General features: G+C 36.2%; 1 protein-coding gene across 1 annotated transcript in view; it reads left to right on the top strand.

The window, feature by feature from the left end:
• LOC150107383 (HEAT repeat-containing protein 1-like) overlaps window positions 1–24,326 on the top strand; it is a 121,909-nt gene extending 97,583 nt beyond the window's left edge. Inside the window, exon 15 of the mRNA XM_090391825.1 lies at window positions 24,189–24,326. Coding sequence (XP_090247951.1) covers window positions 24,189–24,326 — 138 coding nt within the window. The remainder of the gene's footprint in view (window positions 1–24,188) is intronic.
• Window positions 24,327–24,613: the final 287 nt, after the last annotated feature.

Genomic DNA, 24,613 nt, shown 5'->3' with positions numbered 1-24,613 from the left:
AACAAATCATCTCCTACGTTACCACAAACCGCTCACAACATGTCTCCTCATCTTTCCCCAGAAGAATATTAGAAAAATCCCTACTAATCTTGATACCAATAAATCTCTTGGTTCAGACGGTATCTCTCCATCCGTATTCAAAACTTAGGCTCCATAATTAATACCCACCTTGTATCATCTATATAAGCTGTGATACTCATCTGACATCAACCCAGCAGCATAGAAGCATGGCTATTATTTACTTCTTGAGGAAATGACTGGATAAATGCCATCAAACTCTCACCTCAATACTCTTGAAAGTAATGGAGAAGGTCATTAACAGCCAGCTTCTTAACTTCCTGGAGATCTTGCAGTTAATTAGTGATCACCTGTATGGTTTCTGCCATTCTTGTTATAAAACAGATCTCCTCACTCCCCTTATCTACTGTTGGATAGATTTGAAGAAACAAATATGGTTTACTCTTGTTATTTCCAAAGCATCTGGTTATTCTTTGTATGTCATGGTGGATGGCTTCTTATCAGATTTTTATCAGTGCTGGAGTACCTCAAGGTTCTGTACTCTCACCCACTCTTTCTCATATACAAGATTGACCTCTTTTTAATTTCAATTCCTGTTCATTATTTTGCTGATAGACATTTCTCTTCTTCTTTTGGGAACCCTTGTTGTATTCACATGATTCAGGTTTCAATATCTTCCATTGTGTTCTAAACACCGATCTCCTCACTATTCTCAAGTGGGAGAAAATAATTTAGTGAATTTCAGTGCTATCAAAACTCAGTCCTAAAGAAAAATTCCACTTCACTCCCTCTTATTTTTGCAAGTTCTGATTTTCAGTCAAGATCAGTTTTCATTACTTGAGCTGACTTTCACCTCTAGCTTATTCTGCCACAAACATATTACATCCGTAGTTCTTCAACTTCCAACAAACTTGCTATTCTTCTTTGGTTAAACACTACTTCTTTGCTGCTTAACACCTAATCTTTAAAAGAGAGCAATTTTATGTACTGCATCCAGTTGCTTTCTTATAGGTATTCTCTTTGTACATTGAACCTTTTTTATAGGTGCTTTCATGGATGTTACTCCACCATACTGGCTCCTCTCAGTGCAGACTTCTTCCAGTTGCTTTGCATTGTATCTTTTTTATAGATACTTGTGGTGGTGTTGCTCCACTTACTGACCATTGCTTACTGCTCAGCCTTCTTGTAATCGTGTAAGGACACAAGCAGCCACTGGTCAGTATCCTTAGCACAGTTTCACTTCAAACATGTTGAACCATTTCCTTCATTCTATTGGCCTCTGTACTTTAGACAGCCTTTTCCACACTGTTTTTATCCAGTAGTGAGGAGATCAGTGTTTAGAACACCATGGAAGAATTAATATAACTCTCCAGCTATTCAAGAAACACCTATTGATTCCTTCTTCTTTCTTAAATAGTTGTCCACACATGGCATATGTGGACAACTATACATTATACATCATGTTGTTTCAGGAAATGCATGAAATCAACATATAATCGTAAACACCAGGATTGTTATGTTATATGTCTTGACACATTTCATGTATGAGTCATTATAAAACATCTAACTTACAGTTAAAATCCATAATCTAAATGTTAGATTATGGATTTTAGCTGTATTCACATAGCAGCTAAAACCCATTGCTAAAAAAGTGGAAGTGGCAATGGTAGAGTGTTAGAGGAGTCAAAATGATATCCTCTTTGAATTGTCTATCATATTAATTACTGCTGTTCTGCCTGTGACATCTTAAGATAGTTTGTATTAACACAATGAGGTTCATACACTACATGGACATTTTTTAAACACGAGCTGAGATCTCAGATCTTCACTTTATGTAGATGATGATGCTATGCTCCTAAATAAATCCAGTACAGATGTCTACAGGATTCTCTAACTGAATTGAATAACTGCTGTAATAAATTTGGTAGGAAAAGCAGCAATAAAAATACAGACATTCTTTGACATATACAAACAGTAAAAAAACAGGCAGGAACTCTGAAAACATTACCTGAATCCTGAACTTATAGAACAAATGAAACATTTCCTATATTTAGGCACTAGTTTTTAGTGAAATGGCAGATTAAATATGAAAATCAACATGAGTAGAAAATCAACTGAATACATTCCTATGGAACAAGAGTGAAATTAGTCAAACACTAGCTATATACAAGGCATTGTTTAAACTAATTTTCACACTTTTCTGGGAGCTGGGTTAGAAATAAGACATTTAATCAAGACCAGAAACCACAGATATGAAAATTCCAAGAAAGATTAGGAGAGCGAATATATTGCATCAATGGAAGAATCATTTTAAAAATGAAAAAGTACAGTTCCTGCGAGTACCACAGATCTGAAAGTTCTAAGAAAGATTAGGAACATGAACAGATGGCATCAGTGGCAGAATCATATTAAAAACGAAGCTATTATGAAGGAACTTAACATTGTTAGCATTCAGGATTATGTGGACAGTGTTAATCTCTGGTGGTATGTTTACTTAAACAATAGGAAAGGAAAGATTAGCAAACAAGTATTTTTTGGGGATGGCAGGAAAAGACCAATGGTAAGAACAAAATTCTTGTATTAATTGATGCCTTCTTCTCTTTCTTAAATAGTTGTCCACACATCGCAATGTTTCATTATAAATCGTGTTGTTTCAGGAAATGAAACAAGACTTGGATTGATACGAGACATACTTCAGAAGACAAAAATATAAGATCTGACTGATATGAGATTAATTTGGAGGAAAATTGTCAGTAGGAAGTTAGATTATGCAAATTTTTCATGTAGTACTATTTTAACATCATGATATGTATCCTGGGGATACATATCAGGAATTTGATGATGATGACAGTAGAATAAGTAAAGCAGATTTGATGGGAAGCCATTTGAATTAATTTATATGGAATATGAGTGACATTAGCTGAACTACTAAATTAGCAGTTTCAGATAACTAGCATTGAAATTGGCTAGTTATCTGAATCTATTAGGAGATGTCTTGGAGATCAGAATTGAAGACGTTAATGTTCTGTAAGGTTTGTCAACTGAAAGGGAGGATTACAGTGTGCTGTCATATGCGAAACTGTATATCATGTTAGTGGTCAACAAAAGTAGGTCATTGATAGATAGAAGGAACAGGGTTGTTAAGAACACAGTACCTTGTGGAACTCCAGCATTATTTGAATAGTGAGAACATAAGGAATTGTCTACCATCACACAGATCTAGTCAAAATATTTGGGGATATCAAAGTTGATCGGAAATGATGGAATTCATACTGGCTGTCATTTATTAACTGGGTGTTGATGGTTCTTTCCATTACTTCAGACTGGACTGAAATGAGAGAGTGGGTGGTAGTTTGATGGTAGTGATTTGTCACCCTTCTTGGGAATGGGTTGAACATAGACCAGTTTCCAGCCTATGAGTTAGATGACAGTGGAGTAAGAGAAAGCATAAACTAATGATATAGGACAGTCATCAATTCTGTTGTACAAACCTTCAGGACAAACAGAGGAATGCCACCAGGACAAGAAGACTTTTAATGTCTAATTTTGACAATATTCTTCTGAAGTCTTTTTGGTGAAAATACAGAGGAAGCATTGAGTATTGCATATCTCTAATTGGGGCATTTACTTGATTAATCATGCATACATTGGGAGCAAAGTGTGAAGCCAGGAGATTGACTTTTTTTGTGGGTGATGATACTATAGAGCCATCTATGTGTAACAGGGGTGGAAGTAGTGTTGACAATAATTATGACCAGTTGATTTGGGAAGAGTCCAGAAGACTTGACTGCCGTTTGCACAAGATGCAAATTTCCTGCTTTTTTGCTCTTTAGAAGCATTAGTAGTTTTCTTGCAGCTGTTTTGGTCTTAGGTATAAACATTAAAGGAAGATGAAATTCTTGATGTAAGCCAGTTGTGGTATGCTCGATTTTTTGTTTGTACAGCCTTTGTGTACCTTTTGGAGAACCAAGGCTTAGGGGATTGCAGTTCAGAGTAGTGTGGAAAATGTATGTTTCTATTTCTGTAAGAATTACTTTAGTGATGCATTCAATGCATGTGTTTGGATTGGAAGCTCCAATCATGACAATGAAGCGAAAACGTTATGAAAATCAACCCACTTGGATCTGTTATAATGCCAAACTACTTTTGCTTTGGAGTGGCTATGTGAGTGTTGTTCCATGGGGAAGGAGACGTGTACTAGGTTATGGTCTCAATTACTTAGGAATTCACCTACATATGCAGTGTACTTGGAAAGGTCACCGGTGAGGAAGAGATGGAAAGTTCACTAGGAATATTTTGGGGGGGTGATTAGGGTTATCTGGTATTCTTGTATGTGAACAATTTGTGTCAGGGCATTAGTGATGGCAAATGTCTCAGCATCGCTGCCTGTTTGGCCTGTGCAAGTGGAGGAGGAGAGCCAGTTGGTATTATGAACATTAATATCTCCTAGGAGGAGGATGATTTCACTGTTACGGAAGCAGGATTGGAGATGATCAGTTTTTAAGAAGAGGAAAGTTACAGAGCTCAGAGCAGTTGATTGCATTGGAAGAGTGATAGAGACAACAAATTAATTTGACTGAGAGGGGCAGGTAGATTTTAAGAGTCAGGTGATTCTAAGTTGGATATTCTCTCGTATGGTATGTCAGAATCGTTATATGCTCAGATCCCACCCTTCAATAAAAAGGAGTCAAAAAGTGTGTAGTTGGGAAAGCAAAGAATGAGTAGTGCTTGAATGGAGCATCTCATCACCATGTTGACATTACAAAGAATGTTGTGTCACTCTTCATTTTTGCTGTCTTATTTCAAATTTATTTCCCTTAATAATACTATACAGTATGCCAAAATGAAAAATAACAAAGAGAAATAATGTTGGAAACAAAATACAAGATAATAGCAAACATTTTGCAAAAAATGTGCTGCTGCTTTAAAATATTACAATTTTAAAGCATAAACAAAAATATTTGAAGTAAGCTAAAAATGTGCAATCCATGGTTATGCAGACAACAACTACTACTATTTGTGCAAAGGCCTTATCCATTTTTGAGATGGTCAAAGACAAAAAAGAGGAAATACAGTGGTATCTCGCTAATCCGAACCTCTTTCGTCTGAACCCTCCAGTAATCTAAACTGCAGTTTGAAAGGGAAAAAAAAGTTTTATTTATTATGTATTATTGTTTTATGCACTATTATTTTTATTTAACAATTATTATTTTAACTATTATTATTACAGTACAGTATTTTTTTCATACTGTCGATTGTACGGTTATATTGTAGGTCTATTTTGATTTATTGTGTGTGTTCACATTCGCTTTTTTATACTGTACAGTACGTACTGTATTGTCGGCATGAATCACCGAATTTGAAATCAAATCAGATGCTGAAATCATAAATATGACGCTACAGAATGAATTAGAAGACGATGATGACGATAAAGAACTCGAAGGGAAAAAAAAGTAAAACACGAAGATGCAGTTGACAGTTTTAATACGTGTATAGAATGGGCTTATCATTCTGCTTAGCCCATTCTATACACGTATTATGCTTAGCCCATTCCACAAAATTGTTGCTAATGCAGCTCCGAGAAGAAGCATTCGAAAAAAGTTTAGCTTCCAAGAAGCAAAAGAAAATCAGCGACTTTTTTACAAAGAAATAAAAAAACTTTTTTTTGTGTGTGTTATTTTGTGAAACTTTTTTTTTTGTGTTGTGTACAAGAAAGTGATATTTTTTATGCAAATTAAGTTATGTACTGAACTATGCAATTTTATTAAATCAGAATCCTCAACAATACAGGTAGTACAAACTAAATTTTTTACTAAAATAAACTTGCGTACTGTATTGTTTTTTAAGTTTTACATTACAGTACAGTGGCTTTTTTTTCTATCAGTTACATTTATTTACAGAATTAAATTGATGTATCATTAGAATCTTATTATTTTTGTCTTAAACGCTAGTCATTGTTGTCTATTGGGGGAAATTTGCTAATTCGAACTTTTTGCTAATCCAAACAACCAAAGTTTTTATTAGTTCGGATTAGCGAGATACCACTGTACTATTGTTTTGTTGACCTTTATTTAACATTATACATATGGAAAATAAATTACCTGCTTTACAAGTTTTTGCTTTGTGAGTGCATACTAGGAACAAATTTACTCATAAAGTCAGAAACTACTTGTATCCTGTATTTCACTTAGCATCCAAGGTATTTGAATGGAGTTAATCTAATGTAGTGTGGTTACATAAACAATATGGAATTGTTAGCAGAACAGATGTTTGATACATGGATGGCAAAAAAAGACCCAAAAGAAGACCATGATCTGGGTAGGTTAATAGTAGTGCATTAAAACACCAAAATATATAAGATCTGACAGACATGATAAATAGCACTTCAATTTGGGAGAAAATCAATGATAAATGAATGTAATATCATAAAATCCTGTTCATCTCTTGAGGGTATGCATCAGGAAATGATGATACTGATGAATAGCGATTACGAAAATATCTGTAGAAAATGGAAGCAGTAATTGAAAGTCTTATTACTTGAAAGTCAAACTGCATCACTTTTTCTTCAATAATTGTATACTGTAATCCACATTTAATTTCTAAAAGCTGCACAACTTTTGATTTTTCATTTGCTCAATTTGAACTTTTGCATATCTTTACATTGAAACATTGTTAGTTATGTCTAGTCCATGCACTGATTACAAATCTGCAAGTATTTACCCCTAATTATATATATACTGTATCTTTTCTTCCCTCCCCTCCCCCCATTTTGATGTGTGTAATTCTATGAAATTACATTTGGAATGTAATTTCATTTACAAGAAATTGTTAAACCTGTAGTATTCGTTTTGACAGTATACAAGTGACGTAGTATATATCGTCATACCTTATGCTGGCTCAGTCTCAACGAAAATAGCAAAAATCATGAAGTCTTTCAACATCAGAGTTGCCTTCAAACCTATTTTAGCTACATGGCACATGTTAAGATCTCCTAAGAACTGCATCACCTTCTACAAGTACACAGGTGTATATAACATCCCATGTTCCTGTGGAGTGAACAATATTGGCCAAACATCGCGAAGCATAGAAATCCGAAAAAAATAACATATAGGAGATGTCAACAACAACAGAACAGACACCTCAGGATTAGCCCACCATTTCTCGATTTTGAACCATTCCATTGATTGGGACAACAGCTCCATGCTGTACATTGAAGAAGATTTCAGATGTAGAAACTTTAAAGAAGCTGCAGTGGTACTCCGGACAGGAGATGATCTCAATAGAAATCAAGGCATGATATTAAAAGACATTTGGAAAAGTTTTATATTCACTATGTTTAGCAGAACTCAATTTCGCGAAAAACTATAAAAACGCAATCTACTAACAATGACTAAGTCTCCACGCTCTATGCTCTTAATGTCACGCATCTTTTCAATTTTTTATTTGATTTTAATGTTGTTACTGCATTCTTCTGTTTTAGCATTTAATGTTAGTGTAACCATTCTCGTCCTGAAGAAGCCAGACAGACTCAAGCAGGCGAAATTGGTAGACGATTATATACATATATTTATAAAGAATCATGGTCCAATAAAATCCAAAGAAAATGCCTCATATCAACCTATAGTGTGTTATTACTGTGGAAAAGCAGAATAAATAAATTTGTAAACATTGGATTTGAAGAACTGTAGACTGCACTCTAGGAAATTCTTTAGAGAGATGACTGTTCCAAAAGATGGAGATAGAAGGAATGAATGAAAATGAAGAAAAATTGCTTCATCAGTTTGAATAACTGATGCAGGTGCTTTAATAGATTTAGAAGACAACAAGGGAATTATTTATGCTAATTCTGATGAACACTGTTTATGAAAATGTTTGAACCGAATGGCTGTGTAAGAGAATGAAGTGAACTATTAAAAAATTGTAGTCATTAATCATCCTAGTTGCCTTTTTCTCTACAGAATCAAGTATTTTTAGGGAGCTCTTAGGGACCACCCAAAATGTGAGACTACTATGCAGTGGTTTAACCAGTTTTTGATTTGTATAGCATTATGGCATGGCTGTTCAAAGATAAAGTAGTGTCTAGAGCAAAAGAGATAACCTTATTTTTTTGGATGCTGAGGAGATGATATTGGTGAAATGTTTGTATCAAAAAAATGTGAAGTTATGGTAATCTAAGAAAATCTCGTCTAGAAATCTCATACTATAGGTTCACAACCTTTCATGGGTGGGAGTCACAGTAAAGAAATTTGAGTGTAGTCTTAGAAGCTACTGGAAGAAAATTTTTTTTTTTTATGACATTTAAAACAGGATCGTGCTTTCTAATATTGAAATCAAGAAGCTTTCAAGATTTTTGTAGAAGTTGATATTCTAGAACAGTGTTTCTCAACTTTTCTAAGCCCAATGACTAGTAAAACGGCTTTTATAACATAAATCTAAAAGCATGTTTTGAATATATATGGAAACATAATTAAGTTGGAAGTATACGATTAAAAGTGTAGCATCACTGAACAAAGTTTTAATTTTTATTAAACAGATAAAGGTATCAGTTTCTGATTTGCTGTGGGCAAATGAATGGGTATGTCAGCACTCTTCTGCTGGCATTCCTCATTCATCTCCCACAGCAACTTTTATATTTTTTATGTTATCCCCATTCATCTGCCCACACTCATTAAGCTCACCCACAACAACTTTTTTAGCACCGTTGGTACCATGGGTAAATGAATGGGGGATATCAGCGCCATCCCATTGATACCTTCATTCATCTACCCACATCAACTTTTATATTTTATATGTTATCCCCATTCATTTGCCCATACTCATGAAACTAGTCCCACAACAACTTTTCACTCTCTGATTCGACCTGTGACATGTGAACTCTTCCATTCGCTAAGTGCGTTGTGAGACGAAAGAAAAATGTTGTTCTTATCTTACTCTATTAATCATAATACTGAATATGAACTTGACATCCCTTGCCCTGTCCAAACCATTCCCTGCATATATCCAAAAATTTCACTCAGAACATCCCGAAGCCATTAATGCCCCCATCCACACACACACACACACACTCTCTCTTCTGGCCGATACAAATCACCTTATTTCCCTGACGAGTTTTCCATGACCAGCAAAAAAATTTAAAACATCCTGTTATGTGAGGTCCTTCCCGATATCTGTAAACAGTCCAACCCACGATGTCAGTCACAAAGTGCCATCCACGTGGTCGGGCACATTTTCCCGCCAGCGACCGTATGCATGTGATTTGTACTAATCTTGTTATGATGGTGGTTTTAATTATATCCGTTCTGTTTTATCCAGAGTCACAGCAGTGGTAATCGTAAATCTGGCAGATTCATTAATCGTGTGGTGGTTTTATTTATATCCGTCCTGTGTGCTGCTTGTATTTGTTACGTTGTGATGTATGTTTCTGTACAATCCATAACCGTACGGATGTTGTTGTTGTTTGCATGCAATGGATTCGGTGTGCTCGTCTGCATATTCCCACAAGCGGCTGTACGAGATGTGGAACTTCGCTAAACGGGACGCAGGAAGCTATCCTCCTCGCCTGTAGAGCTGAGCCTCACCATGACTTCACTTTGCGTAACTTTCGTTTCATCCCTGATTTTGGAAATCGATTAATTCCAAAACCAGTAACGAGAATAATTGGAAACTGTAGTCCAAATAAATAATATTATATAATTATGTTACTGCTTACTTTTAATGAGATGGTTCAACTTCTCGGCCTTTGCAGAGTTGCTGGATATCTGGCTCAATATTGGTCAACTTCAGTCGAAGATTGGCACAGACACACACACTAAGATGATTTCTGTATTTTGTTTTTATTTGAAGGGGCGATGAAAATCCTTTCTCACAAAAATAGGTTGTAGAAAACTGCGTGACGATTTTCAGTGCTTCTTCAGATAATTCGGGAAATTCACTTCTCACTGAAGGCGAGATCCAGAATTGAGCCAAACCAAGATCACGGAATTGGATTTTAAGCCCACTGTTACTCAATTAACTGTTCTTTTTTCGATAAGGAAAGGTCGTTCTTGTGACTATAAACCTGAAATAGATCTCGAACCCACAGAAATCTCTTATAAAAGTTATTCAGAAAATATGTTTCAAAATTCTGTTTCACAGTTTTGAGGTGTTAACAAACCCTTTCCAGAAACTCAGAATCAACAAAAAGATCATTTTCTACTAAAAAGATTCCAGTTTTGAAAAAGGTGCAAATTATCTGTTTTTTTTTTTTACATAACTAATGCACAACATCAGTTTTTTTTTCTCGGATGCCTTTATTTTGTTGTAGACATCAAGAACAATTAAAGAATTTCCCTGAAGGGAGAGATTTAGTTCATTTAATTTTGAAAAAAATATCTGAAAAATAGGATAGTGTTAATAACCATGCTTTGTCAACAAGGAGTGGTGCAAAATAAGAATTACGTTCATTTGCAAACAATAAAACTTCGTGCCTTAATTGAAATAATCTTGTTAGTACAGTCATACCCTAACCTACATGAATCTGGAGTTACGAGGTTGCTTATATGTACGTATTCCCGTCCCGCTTCATGTCTCACCACTAGTCATATCTTTCAGGCACTGGCTGCGTTCGCCAGTGTCGCACATGCTGTGAACAAGCACTGATGTTTCGTGTGGTCTCCATTCATACACGATTTTTATAGTCTACAAACCTTGCGATTGTTTAATGTTATGTTCTTGATAAAAATTTTATCACATAAAAAATAATAATGTCATCCAAAAGAAGCAAGTCCAATTCTTCTACAGCTAGCAAGAAAAGAAAAACATTGACTTTTTAAACAAAACTCAACATTATTAAGAATTTTGAAGGCGTAATGAAAATTTGTGAGCTAGCAAAGAAGTTCGATCTACACGAATCCACAGTAAGAACAATCATAAAAGAAAGGTTTACAGATTTTTGAGGATATAGATTCTAACGAGGAACGAACTGTAGCCACACGGCAAAAGGCGAGGAATAAAAAAATCATTAGCTTGCTATGAAGAAATTTTGCGTGACAAGAAAAACACATTATGCCGTCAGACGAATCTATTAGATTTTATGAAACCGTCGACATCAAAATAACTTTCTTTTTTCTATGTACGAAAAGCTACAGTTATGATTATATTTCTTAAAAAATATAGGTGTTTTTGTAAACCGTTGGTCCCGATTGTATGTTTGTATATATAAATTACATGCAAAATTATACCCTGAGTTACGCGAATTCGACTTATGCACTTTTTGTTGGTCCCACCTACCTCGTAACTTCAGGGTTTTACTGTACTTTGTCCCTGGAAAGCCAGCGAATTTCAGAATGAAGCAAAAGTTTGTATGTATTCACTGCCTATTTCATCGCAGAGTACTGAAAATAACCTGTTATTTATTGGTCGAGCCTTAATAAAATTAACTAGCTTTACAGCGTTGTATAGCATAGTTTTAAATTCTGGTGGCATTCCTTTGGAGGCCAACCTTTCCCTATGCATGAAACAATATACCCAATTCATATTTGAAGCCACTTCCTTGACCATAGAAACAACCCCCAACTATGCCTGCATGTAAGGGCACGAGCTCCATCCAAACAGAAGCCCATACATTTTTCCCACTGAATCCCTTTGTGTATTATGTAATTACTGAGAGTGTGAAATATTTTTTCTCCTGTTGTTATGGATGACAAAGTTCTACAAAACAGAATATTGTCATGAAAGTTGTTATCAAATGATATCTTGCGTAGCATATTAACTGCACATTATTTGTAACATCAGTAGTCTCATCTATTTGTAATGCATAATACGGGCTCTTCTTAACTCTTTCAATTAGCTGAGATTCTTCGTCACCTGCCATATCATTAATTCTGCAACCTACAGTATCAATCAAATCAACATCTTTTAGTAACTTGCTGCCAAACATAGTTTTTACCACATCTTTTATAGCCAGAAGTAGTAAATTTTTCCCGATAGAATGAGGTTTCCCTGTTTTCGCTATGCGCAATCTTAAGAGATAGATGTTTCCAGTGCTTTGCTATTAATTGAACCCATGGCTGAAACTACATCTTTTCCATGATTTAATGTCGCTAAGCATAGCTGAAATTGGCTTTTTTCGATTTGCTTATTTTTCACATCACAATGTTTAGTTTCTAAATGCCGGAGTTTTGCTTCATGTTTCATGCACTTGTTCAACAACTCTTCATAACACAAAACACATTGAGGTTTCTGTTCCCTTTCATCTCCACACTAAGTAAACCCGAATTCCAAATATGAACTGCTATATTTCCTACTGTATTTTTTCTTTGAATTGCTTGTTTCTTCTACTTTAATAGTATCAGATTTACTTGCCGTTAAAACACATGTATCACAATTAGTGTTAGCATCACCTGTTTCATTTGCTCTTCTTTTCAAAGTCCTAGTTCTAAGCCACTTTTTCATTATTAAAAACATTTCCGAAAAATATATAAATACTGGGATTAACTAACGACACACTTTGTCCAAGTATCATTTAGCACTTCTGAAGGTATACTGAGCCTTGGTAGGAGAAAAACCTTCAGTAATAAAAATCAATAAACAACAAGCAGTGGGTTGAAATGTGGATAACACATGTTGACTTCAAATCTGACAAAATAGTAAGGGATGGTGGAAGCAATAAAACTATATTGTTGTTCGCTTCACCCCTCTTATTATTCGTCATTCTTCCGCTACCAATTATTGTAGTGCCAGAATGAGGAGTAATAAAAGAGGGGTGAAGTGACAAACAATATAGTTTTATTGCTTCTGCCTTTGAACATGCTGATGCTATTTGTTGTTGTTTTTTTTTAAGTCTCCATTTGATTTCAATAATTTTTACTTATTCAATTTTAATTTGGATAATTAAAAAAATATATATTTATTTGCTGGCGTATAAGATGCACTTTTTTTCTTTGAAATTAGGTCTGAAAAACAGGGTGCGTCTTATACGCCGATACTCAGTTTTTTATTATTTTCATTTCCGGAAATTTTCTCTGTTCCAAGTTATGCAATTTCTTTATTGCTTCCTTGCGGTGTTTCTGATAGCATTCCAGTTACGTAGAACAGTGTTTCTCAAACTTCAGACATCCGCATTCGTATGATTGGTGCAGTATTAACAAAAGATCGTGCTACTAAATGCCAAAGACAAGCCGACAATTGAGTTGAAATGCTAATTCTCTTCAACCGAATTCCTTATATAATATCTGAAACACGTTCACTCAAACAAAACCATATGTTGCACCAGCAACATATGGTTTTGCTTGAGTAATACAGCATTTTCTGTGGGAGGGGGGACATGCGATTTATTAGTTAGTGCTGTTTTTATCCCAGTTGTCCCTAATTGCACTGTTTATTGAGAAACACATTGCACAGCATGCAGATGTCTCTGTACCTTATTCAGTGATACAATAGGAACATTTTATGATCTCGAACTTCACAGATACATTGAATTTTATTCTATGCATTAATGATACATAGCCGAAAATTGCCACGGACCCTGAAGACCTTTCACGTTACCCCGGGGATAACGTGAAAGGTCCGTACCACACTTTGAGAAACACTGACCTAGAGTTCAATGGATGTGCATGCGCTGTCATCGACGATCACAGCTGTGTCCTGTTCGTTTAAACTTTCCAATTGTTGTCGCAGTTGTGAACGGTGATAAAGTTATACAGTTAAATTTTCTCTAAATTTCTTGGAAAATTATGGTTGAAAAACATCGGCATTGTTACAATATTGCATACAAACTATGTGTGATTGTGTTTGGTAAAGAACATGGAAACAGGGCTGCAGAGAGGCATTTCGGACCACCTCAACTGAGAAAATGATAAGAACTTGGCGGAATCAGGAAGAGGATTTAAAAAAAGGCAACTCACAGTAAACATAACCTACGAAGTGGAACTGCAAAATGGGCAGAACTGAATACTTGGATTTTAGACCACAGAAAAGCGGGGCTTTCAGTGTCTACAAAAATGATTATTCATCAAGCGAAAGCGATAGCCACTAACAGAGGGATTGCCAACTTTACTGGATCAACATCATGATGTTCAATATTCATGAAGCGAAACCAGCTATGTATGCAGACTAAAACAAAAATATCACAAAAGATGCCAGCTGAATATGAAGAAAAAAAATGATTGAATTTCACTGATTCGTCATTAACGCAAGAAAACGAGAAAATTTTGAACTTGTGCAAATAGGAAACATGGGCGAGGTTCCGCTGACTTTTGATGTGCCCTCAAACAAAACTGTAGACTCCAAGGGCACTAAAAGTGTTACTATTAAAACTTCGGGGCATGAAAAAACTCACTACATGGTTGTTTTATCCTGCTCTGCTGATGGGACAAAATTGGCACCACTATTGATTTTTAAAAGGAAGACGCTACCCAAAGAAAAACTGCTTAAAGGAGTGTTTGTACATGTTCACGCAAAAGGTAAGATAGATGGAGGAGAAGGAATGACGTTATGGATAGATAAAATTTGGTCTAGGTGCCCTGGCAGACTGTTGAAGAAGCCTGCCCTGCTAGTATTGGATCAGTTTCTTTCTCGCAGAACAGAAGATGTTAAAAATAAACTCAAGGAATTGAAAACTCAGTTAGCTGTAATTCCAGGAGATCTAACTAGTCAGCTTCAACCTTTAGATGTCTGTATTATAAACCATTTAAGGGATTTATGAAGGAGAAGTGGAACAGCTGGATGCAGTCTTCAGATTTTTAGGTTACGCCATCAGGAAGAAGGAAGAGGCCTAGCATTTCGCAAGTTCGTGAGTGGGTCAAAGTTTCATGGGATGCTATGAAAACTGAGACAGTGGTTAAATCATTTAAGAAGTTTGGCATTAGTAATGCACTGGATGGTACAGAGGACAATTTGTGGTATGAGGACTCAGATTCTGATTTAGAAGAGTTTTCTCTTCATTTTGCTCTGGAGATGAAGTTCTGGGTTTTGATGATTAAAAGGTGGGTATTCTTTCCTAGTTAGATTAGGTATTTGTTGAAAGTAGACCTACTTATTATTTTACATTTGAAATACTTTAAACTCATTATAATATTCAATGATAAAGTTTTTTTTCTAAAAAATGTGTAGAAAAAAGGGGGTGCATCCTATATGACAGCAAATACAGTAATTAATTTAAGTCTGCCTGCAGACCACAGGTTGAGAAACACGAGACAGAGGAATGCATGCGTACTATCATCAGCGAAATTGTATATTGGATTTGTAGTCAAAGGGAGAAAATTATTGATGTTTAGTAGAAGAAACAGATCAGATGACAGAACGGAGCCTTATAGAATACCACCATTTGCATAGTTTGAACAAAAGATCTACATCACATGACAGAAACTTACTTAACAGGCCCTTATGCCAAAACTGGTCAAATGTTTTAGAAATATCACTGGCAATCCCTTGAGTTTCCCCATACTTTTGGCAAGTGTTTAAAGGTGGGTGACATGTGTTAGTGGCAGAATCCATATTGCCAATCATTTTTTAGTTGAGAGGATTCAAAGCAGCATAGTTTTCCCCCATTACTTGAGAAAGAACTGAAGTGAGTGAAATTGAACAGTAATTAGATGACAAAAATTCTTACATGTTAATACATTGAATATGGAGTATTTTCCAGACTGTAGGATACATACCAGTGAAATAGGAAAGAAGTGAAACAGGAGTCAACTCTGCATCACAAATCTTCAATACAATTGGAGAAATGCCATTAATACCAGACTCTTTGTTATCCAGTTTGAACAAGATTCTTCTGATCTCTTCTTAACAAAGAATCAAAGAAGAAATTGGGAATGTAATGTTTCTAAAGACGATAAGCCAGAATGTTGGCTTTTCTGTGGATATCAATGCAATAGAACCATCCAAATGCACAGGTGGCAATATTGCATGCATGATTGGACAACAGTCACAACCTCTAGTTTTGGTAAGAGACTAGAAAACATGTCTGCTATTTGCACATGATGCGAGCTTCCCACATTTGTTCCTTTCAAATCAGTTTTGGTTGTGCTGATAGTTTGCTAGTAGCTGTTTTCAGCTTTAGTGTGAGCAGAAAAGGAAGAGGAGATTCTGATGAAAGTGAATTGCAGTATGTCCAGTTTGTACAGCTTTGGCACACTTCTTGGAGAACCAAGGTTTAATTAAGGGACAGAGTTTCAAGTAGCATGGGGGAATAAATATTTCCCTTTGAATAAGTAATGCATTCAATGCTGATGTTTGAATGAGACTGAAAACAATAATCCATTCTAGGAGAGGCATAGACATAATAAAGATCATTCTGCTTGGCATTCTTATAATGCCAGACAGCACACATGGTTGAGTGAGCATTGCTCAATGGGAGAAAAAAAATCAACATTAGTTTGTAGCATAAATTGATGATGGCAAGTGTCTCAGCATCTCTACCTGCTTGATCTGTGCAGCTAGAAAAGGAAAGCCAGTTGGAGTTATGAAAATAAAAATGTTCATGCTGAGCACGAAACAAATTATATCACATCATACTTGTCCACAGGACAGGATGGATCAAATAGTTGTGTGTGCTTTATTAAAATATGATTAAAATAGTCCATGTTTGGTTGGTATATTTATTTACTAAATGTGTTTCAACTACATTAATGAGACATGAACCATTTAATACATTCATGCGGGCCTGTGTTTTGCACAGGAGCTTCCTTGACTTCCCTACATCATTGGGCACATTTTTAAACATAAGTTTAGCCTTGTTGTGTAGTGTCTTAATGACTCCATATTGTTGCGAGGAGGGGTGGTGGGATTGTTGGTGAATGTATCTGCCTGTATGGGTTGGTTTTCTATAGACTGAGAAAACCAAGGTTCCATCATGCTGGCAGGTGACTAGTGTGTCTAAGAAAGGGAGGCAGTTGTTTTTTTCTTCTTCCAGGGTGAATTTGATTCTGGGGTGTTGGTTGTTTAAGTGTGTTAGGAATGAGAGGAGTGCATCGGAGCCATGTGGCCAAATAACGAAACATCATCAACATAGCGAAGCCAAATGGTTGGTTTTTGTGGGGCAGAGTTTAAGGCTTTCTCTTCAAAAGTCTCTATATAAAAGTTGACTAAGGGTGGGGAGAGTGGAGAACCCATGGCTATCCCCTCTATTTGTTTGTAGAATTTTCTTTGCCAAACAAAATAGCCTGCATTCATTGTGAACTGAAATAGGGCTGTGATATCGGGAGGAAATTTAGCTTGGATTAGCTCTAAGGATTCTTTGAGTGGGACATTTGTGAATAAGGAGGAGACATCAAAACTGACCATTATGTCAGTGTGTTTGAGTGTAAGGTTTTCTATGCTGGCTTTGAAGTGGGCTGAGTTTTTTATGTGTGAAGGTGTGTTGCCAGTATAGTGTGAGAGAGCTTTGGCCAAATGTTTAGCTAGTTTGTATGTGGGAGAATCAATGCCACCCACTATGGGACATAATGGCACATTTTCTTTATGTATTTTTGGGAGTCCATAAATACGGGAGGAGTATGGAGTTAAATGGTTTTAATTTGTTAGTGATTTCCACAGGCCAAGAAGTGACCTTCTTAAGGAGCCTGTGGAGTTTTCTAATTTGTGAGTTGGTGGGATTGTACTCGATAGGGGGTAAGTAGCCCGATCTAACAATAGAGCTTTCAGCTTACCTGTGTAATCCTTTTGGTTAAGCAATACTGTGGCCTTCCCTTTATCGGCTTTGATTATTATTTTCTTGTTTTTCTTTAATTCTAGTAGAGATTTAATTTCTTTACTGGGCATGTTGGCTTTTGGTGGTTTAGCTTTGGTCAGAACACAAGCCACATCCAGTCTAATATCGTTGGCGATGTGGTTTGGAAGATGTCGAATCCCGCGCTCAATTTGTATCATAATATCTTCAGCAGGTATTCTTCTGGGCACACTGGCGAGTTGTGGCCACGTGCGAGGGCGTTTTATATTATATCTCGTGCACTGCAGCGGAGAAAGAATTTAAAAAAGTAAGAGATCGACACATCAAAAAATTTGAAAATTTAAAAAAGAACTCGATCTCGAAACCACATCTTCCTACCGAAATGATAGTCAACCTTTTGTCATTTAGTGTGAAACCTGAAGCACTCAATGCCCTCGCACATGGCCACAACTTCGCCATTGCACCCAGAAGAATACCTGCTGAAGATATTATGATATGAATTGAATGCGGGATACGACACCTTCCAAATCCACGTCTGCAACGATATTAGACTGGATGTGACTTGTGTTCTGACCAAAGCTAAGACTCAGCTTTGGTCAGAACACTCAGCCCACTTCAAAGCCAGCATAGAAAACCTTACACTCAAACACACTGACATAATGGTCAGTTTTGATGTCTCCTCCTTATTCACAAATGTCCCACTCAAAGAATCCTTAGAGCTAATCCAAGCTAAATTTCCTCCCGATATCACAGCCCTATTTCAGTTCACAATGAATGCAGGCTATTTTGTTTGGCAAGGAAAATTCTACAAACAAATAAAGGGGACAGCCATGGGTTCTCCACTCTCCCCACCCTTAGTCAACTTTTATATAGAGACTTTTGAAGAGAAAGCCTTAAACTCTGCCCCACAAAAACCAACCATTTGGCTTCGCTATGTTGATGATGTGTTCGCTATTTGGCCACATTGGCTCCGATGCACTCCTTACCTTCCTAACACACTTAAACAACCAACACCCCAGAATCAAATTCACCCTGGAAGAAGAAAAAAACAACTGCCTTCCTTTCTTAGACATACTAGACACCCGTCAGCCTGATAGAACCTTGGTTTTCTCAGTCTATAGAAAACCCACCCATACAGACAGATACATTCACCAACAATCCCACCACCCCTCCTCGCAACAATATGGAGTCATTAAGACACTACACAACAGGGCTAAACTTATCTGTTCAAATGACAATGCCCTAACCACAGAACTAAATCACATTCTCAACACTTTCTCAGCCAATGGATGCTCACCCCAAAAAAAATCGAAAAAATATTGAAACTAGTAAACCACCACCACACACACACACACACACACACACACACACACACACACACACACAAGGATTACTCTAAATCCATCACTATATCCTATGTCCACAGCACCTCAGAAAAAATAACAAAAATCCTAAAAAACATGACTTAACTTCTTGTTACAGACCATATAAAAAATTGGCATTCCTTATCTGCTCTACTAAAGACCAACTCCCCCGACCTACCTGGGGTATACCAGCTCCCTTGCAGCTGTAAGCTGTCCTACTTTGGCCAAACAGGCAGGACAGCAAATATAAGAATTTCAGAACACAAGAACTACATCCAGTTTCACCAATACAGCCACTCTGGTCTTGCTGACCATGCGCTGCATACCTGCCATAGAATACGGTGAAAGAAAGCCATGATAATACACCGCAGTAAATACAAATATGGAAGGCTTTTCATGGAATCAGCTTCAGCCCTAAGAAACAATCCAAACCTCAACAAATTTGGCTGCATGAAACTGCCTCAAATTTGGGAAACCTACATCAGAAGACCTTCAGCCCAATCGCCCAAGAATACCAATATTGCCTGCTAGGAGGCACCATCAGGACTTTAGGAGAAATAATAGCTTCCTCACTTACTGTTTGTTGTGCCTGCATGCACATGTCTTGTTCTTAAGTTTCTTGAAAATGGCAATGTGACGTTGCTGAAATATTGAAATATATTAAAATTTATTTTAATGTATATCCTAGTTGGCGTTGTAATTTCTTTAAATTATTTAGTAAAAAATGCATAACCAACGTCTAAGCCTTTCCACGAGAATTAAAATGCGATTAAATAAAAAATAATTCATTGAAGCCCATGGGCCACTAAGCTATACTGCAGTATTTAGAATTGTAAGATGCTTTCCAGATTCACAAGGAATGCTGTGCATTTGAAACTTTACATAAAATCCTATAAAAAGAAATGTTAAATAGACATGCTTCTTCAGCCATCTACCAGCTCCAACTGTTACTTAAGTACTAGTACTAACGTCGCAGGTAGATGGCTGAAGTAGTAGTTCGTTCTAATGCACTCTCTAGTTCCTTCCAGATACATCTCGAATGTTCTCGATACTTCATTATTTTCATATAAATACAAGAGGATCTCATCGATAGTCAGTCAGTCAATTGTGAACAGTGTGATATTCGTGTATAAGCGCACACAGGTTCATCGTGTCAGCCATAGCCTATTGTGGTTTTATATTGCCATACTTTTTTCATTAGTGCGAGACATATTCATTGGATAATAACCATTACACAGCCATTTTGGATCATTTTTTGGGTTCGCCTTCCTTCACTATGGCGTCTATGAGTAAAAAGCGTAAATCAAGTGATTCTACTTGGGTTTTTAATGAAAAGTGGACCAATGTGTACTTTTTTTTTGCGTATCGATAATAAGCCAGTGTGTTTAATTTGTCCTGAGTCAGTGTCAGTATCAAAAGAATACAATATAAAATGACACTATGAGACAAAGCTTGCGTCCAATTTCGATCACTTTCAAGGGCAATTTTTTTCAGCTATTACATAGCATGCTTTGATGCATGCTTCGATCTCCTCCTTCTGCCTTTTAAACGTACCCTACTGGCCTTTTAAATCAATTTGGAGAAGTTCACTTTGTGTCAAAGTAAGTTATGTAATAGCTGAAAAAATTGCTAAAAATCAAAAGCCTTCTTGGACAGCGAGTTTGTGAAAGAGTGTCTCATCGTTGCTGAAGGATATTCTATGCCCAAATAATAAGGAAGTGTTTAAAAAACCAAGTTTGTCTGGGGTAACTGTAGCACGACCTGTCGAAGAACTTGCCAATGATGTTGAAGGAACTTTTAAAAAAAAAACGGTCGTCCGAATTTATGTCATATTCACTTGCTTTAGATGAGAAGCAAGTGAATATACAGCACAACTGGCTATCTTTGTCTGTGGCATTGACCAACAATTCAATGTGACAGAAGAACTGCTAGTGTTCGTACCTATGAAGGGAAAAACAACGAAAGTCACTGATATTCTTGAAGCCGCCAAGAAAACACTCCAGCATTTCAACCTCAGCTTAACCAACCTCGAGGGTGTGGTAACTGATGGTGCCCTCCCATGGTTGGAAAGAACAAATGGTTTGTTGCACTGCTACGGAAAGAACAAGAACTAGAAGGAAAGGATTTCGTCCATTACCACTGTTTAATCCACCAGGAGAATTTGTGCACGAAAACAATTGGATTTGAGAATGTCATGAAAGTTATTATGACTGTCATCAATATTATTAGGGCAAGACGATTGAATCATCATCAATTCCAAGAGTTTTTGACCCAATTGTGCGAAGCGGATCATGCCGATGTGGTTTATTTTAGTGATATGCATTGGTTGAGCAGTGGGAAGGTTCTTAAAAGAGTCTTTGCTTAAGGAGCGAAATACAGCAGTTTATGCAAACAATGGGAAGCCGATTGCAGAATTCAACGATCCAAAGTGAATGACAGACTTTTCTTTTGTGACTGTCATCTTGTTGCATATGAATGACCTAAATACACAGCTGTAATCCAAAGATCAACTGGTACACACTCTGTTTGATCACATCAAAGCTTTTGTGGCCAAGCTCAAACTTTGGGATGCACAACTCGCGAAAAAAGACTTAACTCATTTTCAGCTTCTCACTGAGTCCAACTGTTCCTCTCTTGATGAATGCGCTACAAAATTAAGCTTGTTGCAAAGTGAGTTCGAAGAGAGATTTAGTGATTTTCATAACCAACAGTCTTCTTTAGATTTATTATCAATGCTATTCAGTGTCAATGCTGCCGAAATGCCAGGCCAAGTACAAATGGAGCTGCTTGAACTCCAAAACAACTCTTCTTTGAGAAAAAAAGACCTACTGTGACCATTACATCAGACCTCTGATGTAAATGGTCACAGTTGTTCGTAATTATGTGCAGTGCTAATTCAACATTGCTGCCATTAACAGAGAGGGAATGTGCTAATTGTAATTATTTCTTTACCTATTTTACACAAAAATTCCATGTAACCTACTGAGATGACTTTGCTATTAGGAAAGTTGGACTGTAGAAAATAACATTTTAGGAAAGGAAATCAAAAATTTCAGAAATGTTTCAGTGCCATTAGGAAAGCAACAGAGACAATAGATGAATCTGGCAGAATGGAGCTGAGATGGTTAAAAAATAACCCCAAAAAATTAAATTATTATTATTATTATTATATGACACCTTCAAGGAGTCCAAGGACTCATTGAGGGAGGGCACCTACTCTACAATTCTCCGTCTCCATGATTCAATCCACTAACTACATCAAACCTCTGCATCTACACCAACCCCATCCACTGCTCACCACTAGTATTTTCACATACAATCACAAACATCCATGCCCACAGCGGGATTCGAATCCACAGCCTTTTGGCTGGAGAGCGGATATGCTAACCACTCAGCCAACCAGGAAACTCTTTGACATGGTATATTCAAGCAAACATATGTGCAAAAAACCATCTTTAAGATGAAAAGAGTCAAAGAAAGTTTAATTGGGAAAAATTGAGGTGACTGATGTTTGATTTAGCTGAAATTTTAGTTTTTGTTAGAAAAGTAGGTGATGTGCTGCAGACTGGAGAATGGAAATTAACACTGGAAGAACTGAGACCACATTTGTGAAGTGAATCTGTTAAGGCTTTGGGAGGTGTGCCTTTAAAAACAATCATGAAATGCCAACTCCTTTTGAGAGTTGGCATTTCATGATTGTTTTTAGTTAAGAAGTTGAAATTTGGAGAGGTGAGAAATATACATGATTGATTCCTTACTAAGTCATATACATGGAGAATTTCACCCATTTCCTCTGCAAATCATCACCCATATGCTGGAAGAAAGTCTGGGATTCATTTCTGATATGTTTAGGTCAGTCACAAGAACCAGCTTTTCTTTATTGTCAGCTGTCCTCTCTAACAAAAAAAAAAAAAAAAAAAAAAAAAAAAAAAAAAAAAAAAAGTCCTCTACTTCTTCCCTACTATAAACCCATCTGTGTGACCACAGGCACAAATAACTCATTCTTCAATTTACTATCTTGAAATTTGCTGACTACTCTACTTGAAACTGCCATTCAAGAAGTTTGTTTTCATGTTTAGTGTTGAATACTCTAGCTCTTTGCTTATTTTTCCTGGTCACTGTTCTTGAAAATTCTCAGTTTATGGTTATTAGAAGTAACATCTGTTTTAGCCTTCTTAATCTCAGTAACATCAGTTATCTCTACATAGTATTTCTTTACATTAATTCCTTTTATAACCCCTTGAAGCTTCTTAATGATGCATATTGTAAATTCTGTAAAGTATGAGGTTGACTTTGCCTTGCTTCTTTAATGAAAACAGTAGGAATCTCGTTTAACTGGATGATGCCTCAGCAGGCATGTCATTTGATTATGTTGTAACCATGATATTTTGTGTGTGTGTGGACATTAAAATCCCAAGCTCATCCTCATTTGTTTATTATTGAGATGGATGGGACACATGCCACTTGAAGATGAGGATTGGATGTTTGATCACAAGCACCGGCCAGTTCTCTGCATTTCTTATAAAAATGCAGAGAACCAGCTAGTGCCAATGATCAAAAATACACACACACACACATACACACACCGTGTGGAAGTTAACATCCAGTTACTTAGCGTTGTTCCTTAATCCACTTTAAAAACTTTTCACAGAAACATTTCATAACCATTAGTCTTTCATAGCCTGAGTAGTGATTTTAACTATTAAGCTACTACTTGAATGTATAGCCTCTATCAACAGAACTGAAGTTACATTTGAAATATATCTAGGAAGTAATTCTCTTAAATGCATTATAATGGAAATCAACATACGTTTTTCATGTTCTATGCTTTATTTTATAGAGAAATGAACTGTTTTTACTATACAAAATGTATTGTCCTGACTCTTATTTCATGTACAAATTATTATTATTATCATGAATATAATATGGGCAAAAGCAAATACATAATTTGTCTGCTACAGTATGACAAAAATACTTCAGTATTTGTTCAGTATTATCTCAAAAAAAAGTTTGAGAACAACTGCACTGGAGAATTATTTCATTACATATTTTTGGCAGAAGCTAATGATTTTTGTATGTATTTTTTAAGATATAATCACAAGTATGTATATCACAAAACTTTTTATTTATGGATTTCTTAAATCATATTCTTGTAGACACCTGGAAGCATTCATCCCCTTCTTGAATTCAGTGTTAATCTGTGTCACGAGTATCCTCCCAGAATGCAAGTAATTGCCTGTCTAAAAGTACTAGAGTTTGTAGTGTCCCTTCCAGGAAGAAAAGGTGAATATTGAACATTTCAAATGACTATTATTTGTTTATAACTAAGCTTGAATTATAGTTGCTCATTATCTTCCAGCTACTACAGATTGTATCACCACTGACTTGTTTCTATGGTTTATTTGTTGATAAGTCTATTATATACAATAGTTTAGACTTCTTAGATGACCATCTTGCAATTCATGCTAGGTTTGGCTAGATATCAGGTCGGTTACTTTAATTTATAATTTTTTATCGAAATTAACTTTCTCCCTTAAATGCACATATGAAAATTTGTCATTTTGGCATAGTTCTCCATGTT

This window comes from Typopeltis vanoorti, chromosome 4 (genome assembly GCF_054136105.1).
Source record: "Typopeltis vanoorti isolate ZY-2024b chromosome 4, IOZ_Tvanoo_1.0, whole genome shotgun sequence".
Classification (NCBI taxonomy): domain Eukaryota; kingdom Metazoa; phylum Arthropoda; class Arachnida; order Uropygi; family Thelyphonidae; genus Typopeltis; species Typopeltis vanoorti.
This window is presented reverse-complemented; position numbering and strand designations above follow the sequence as displayed.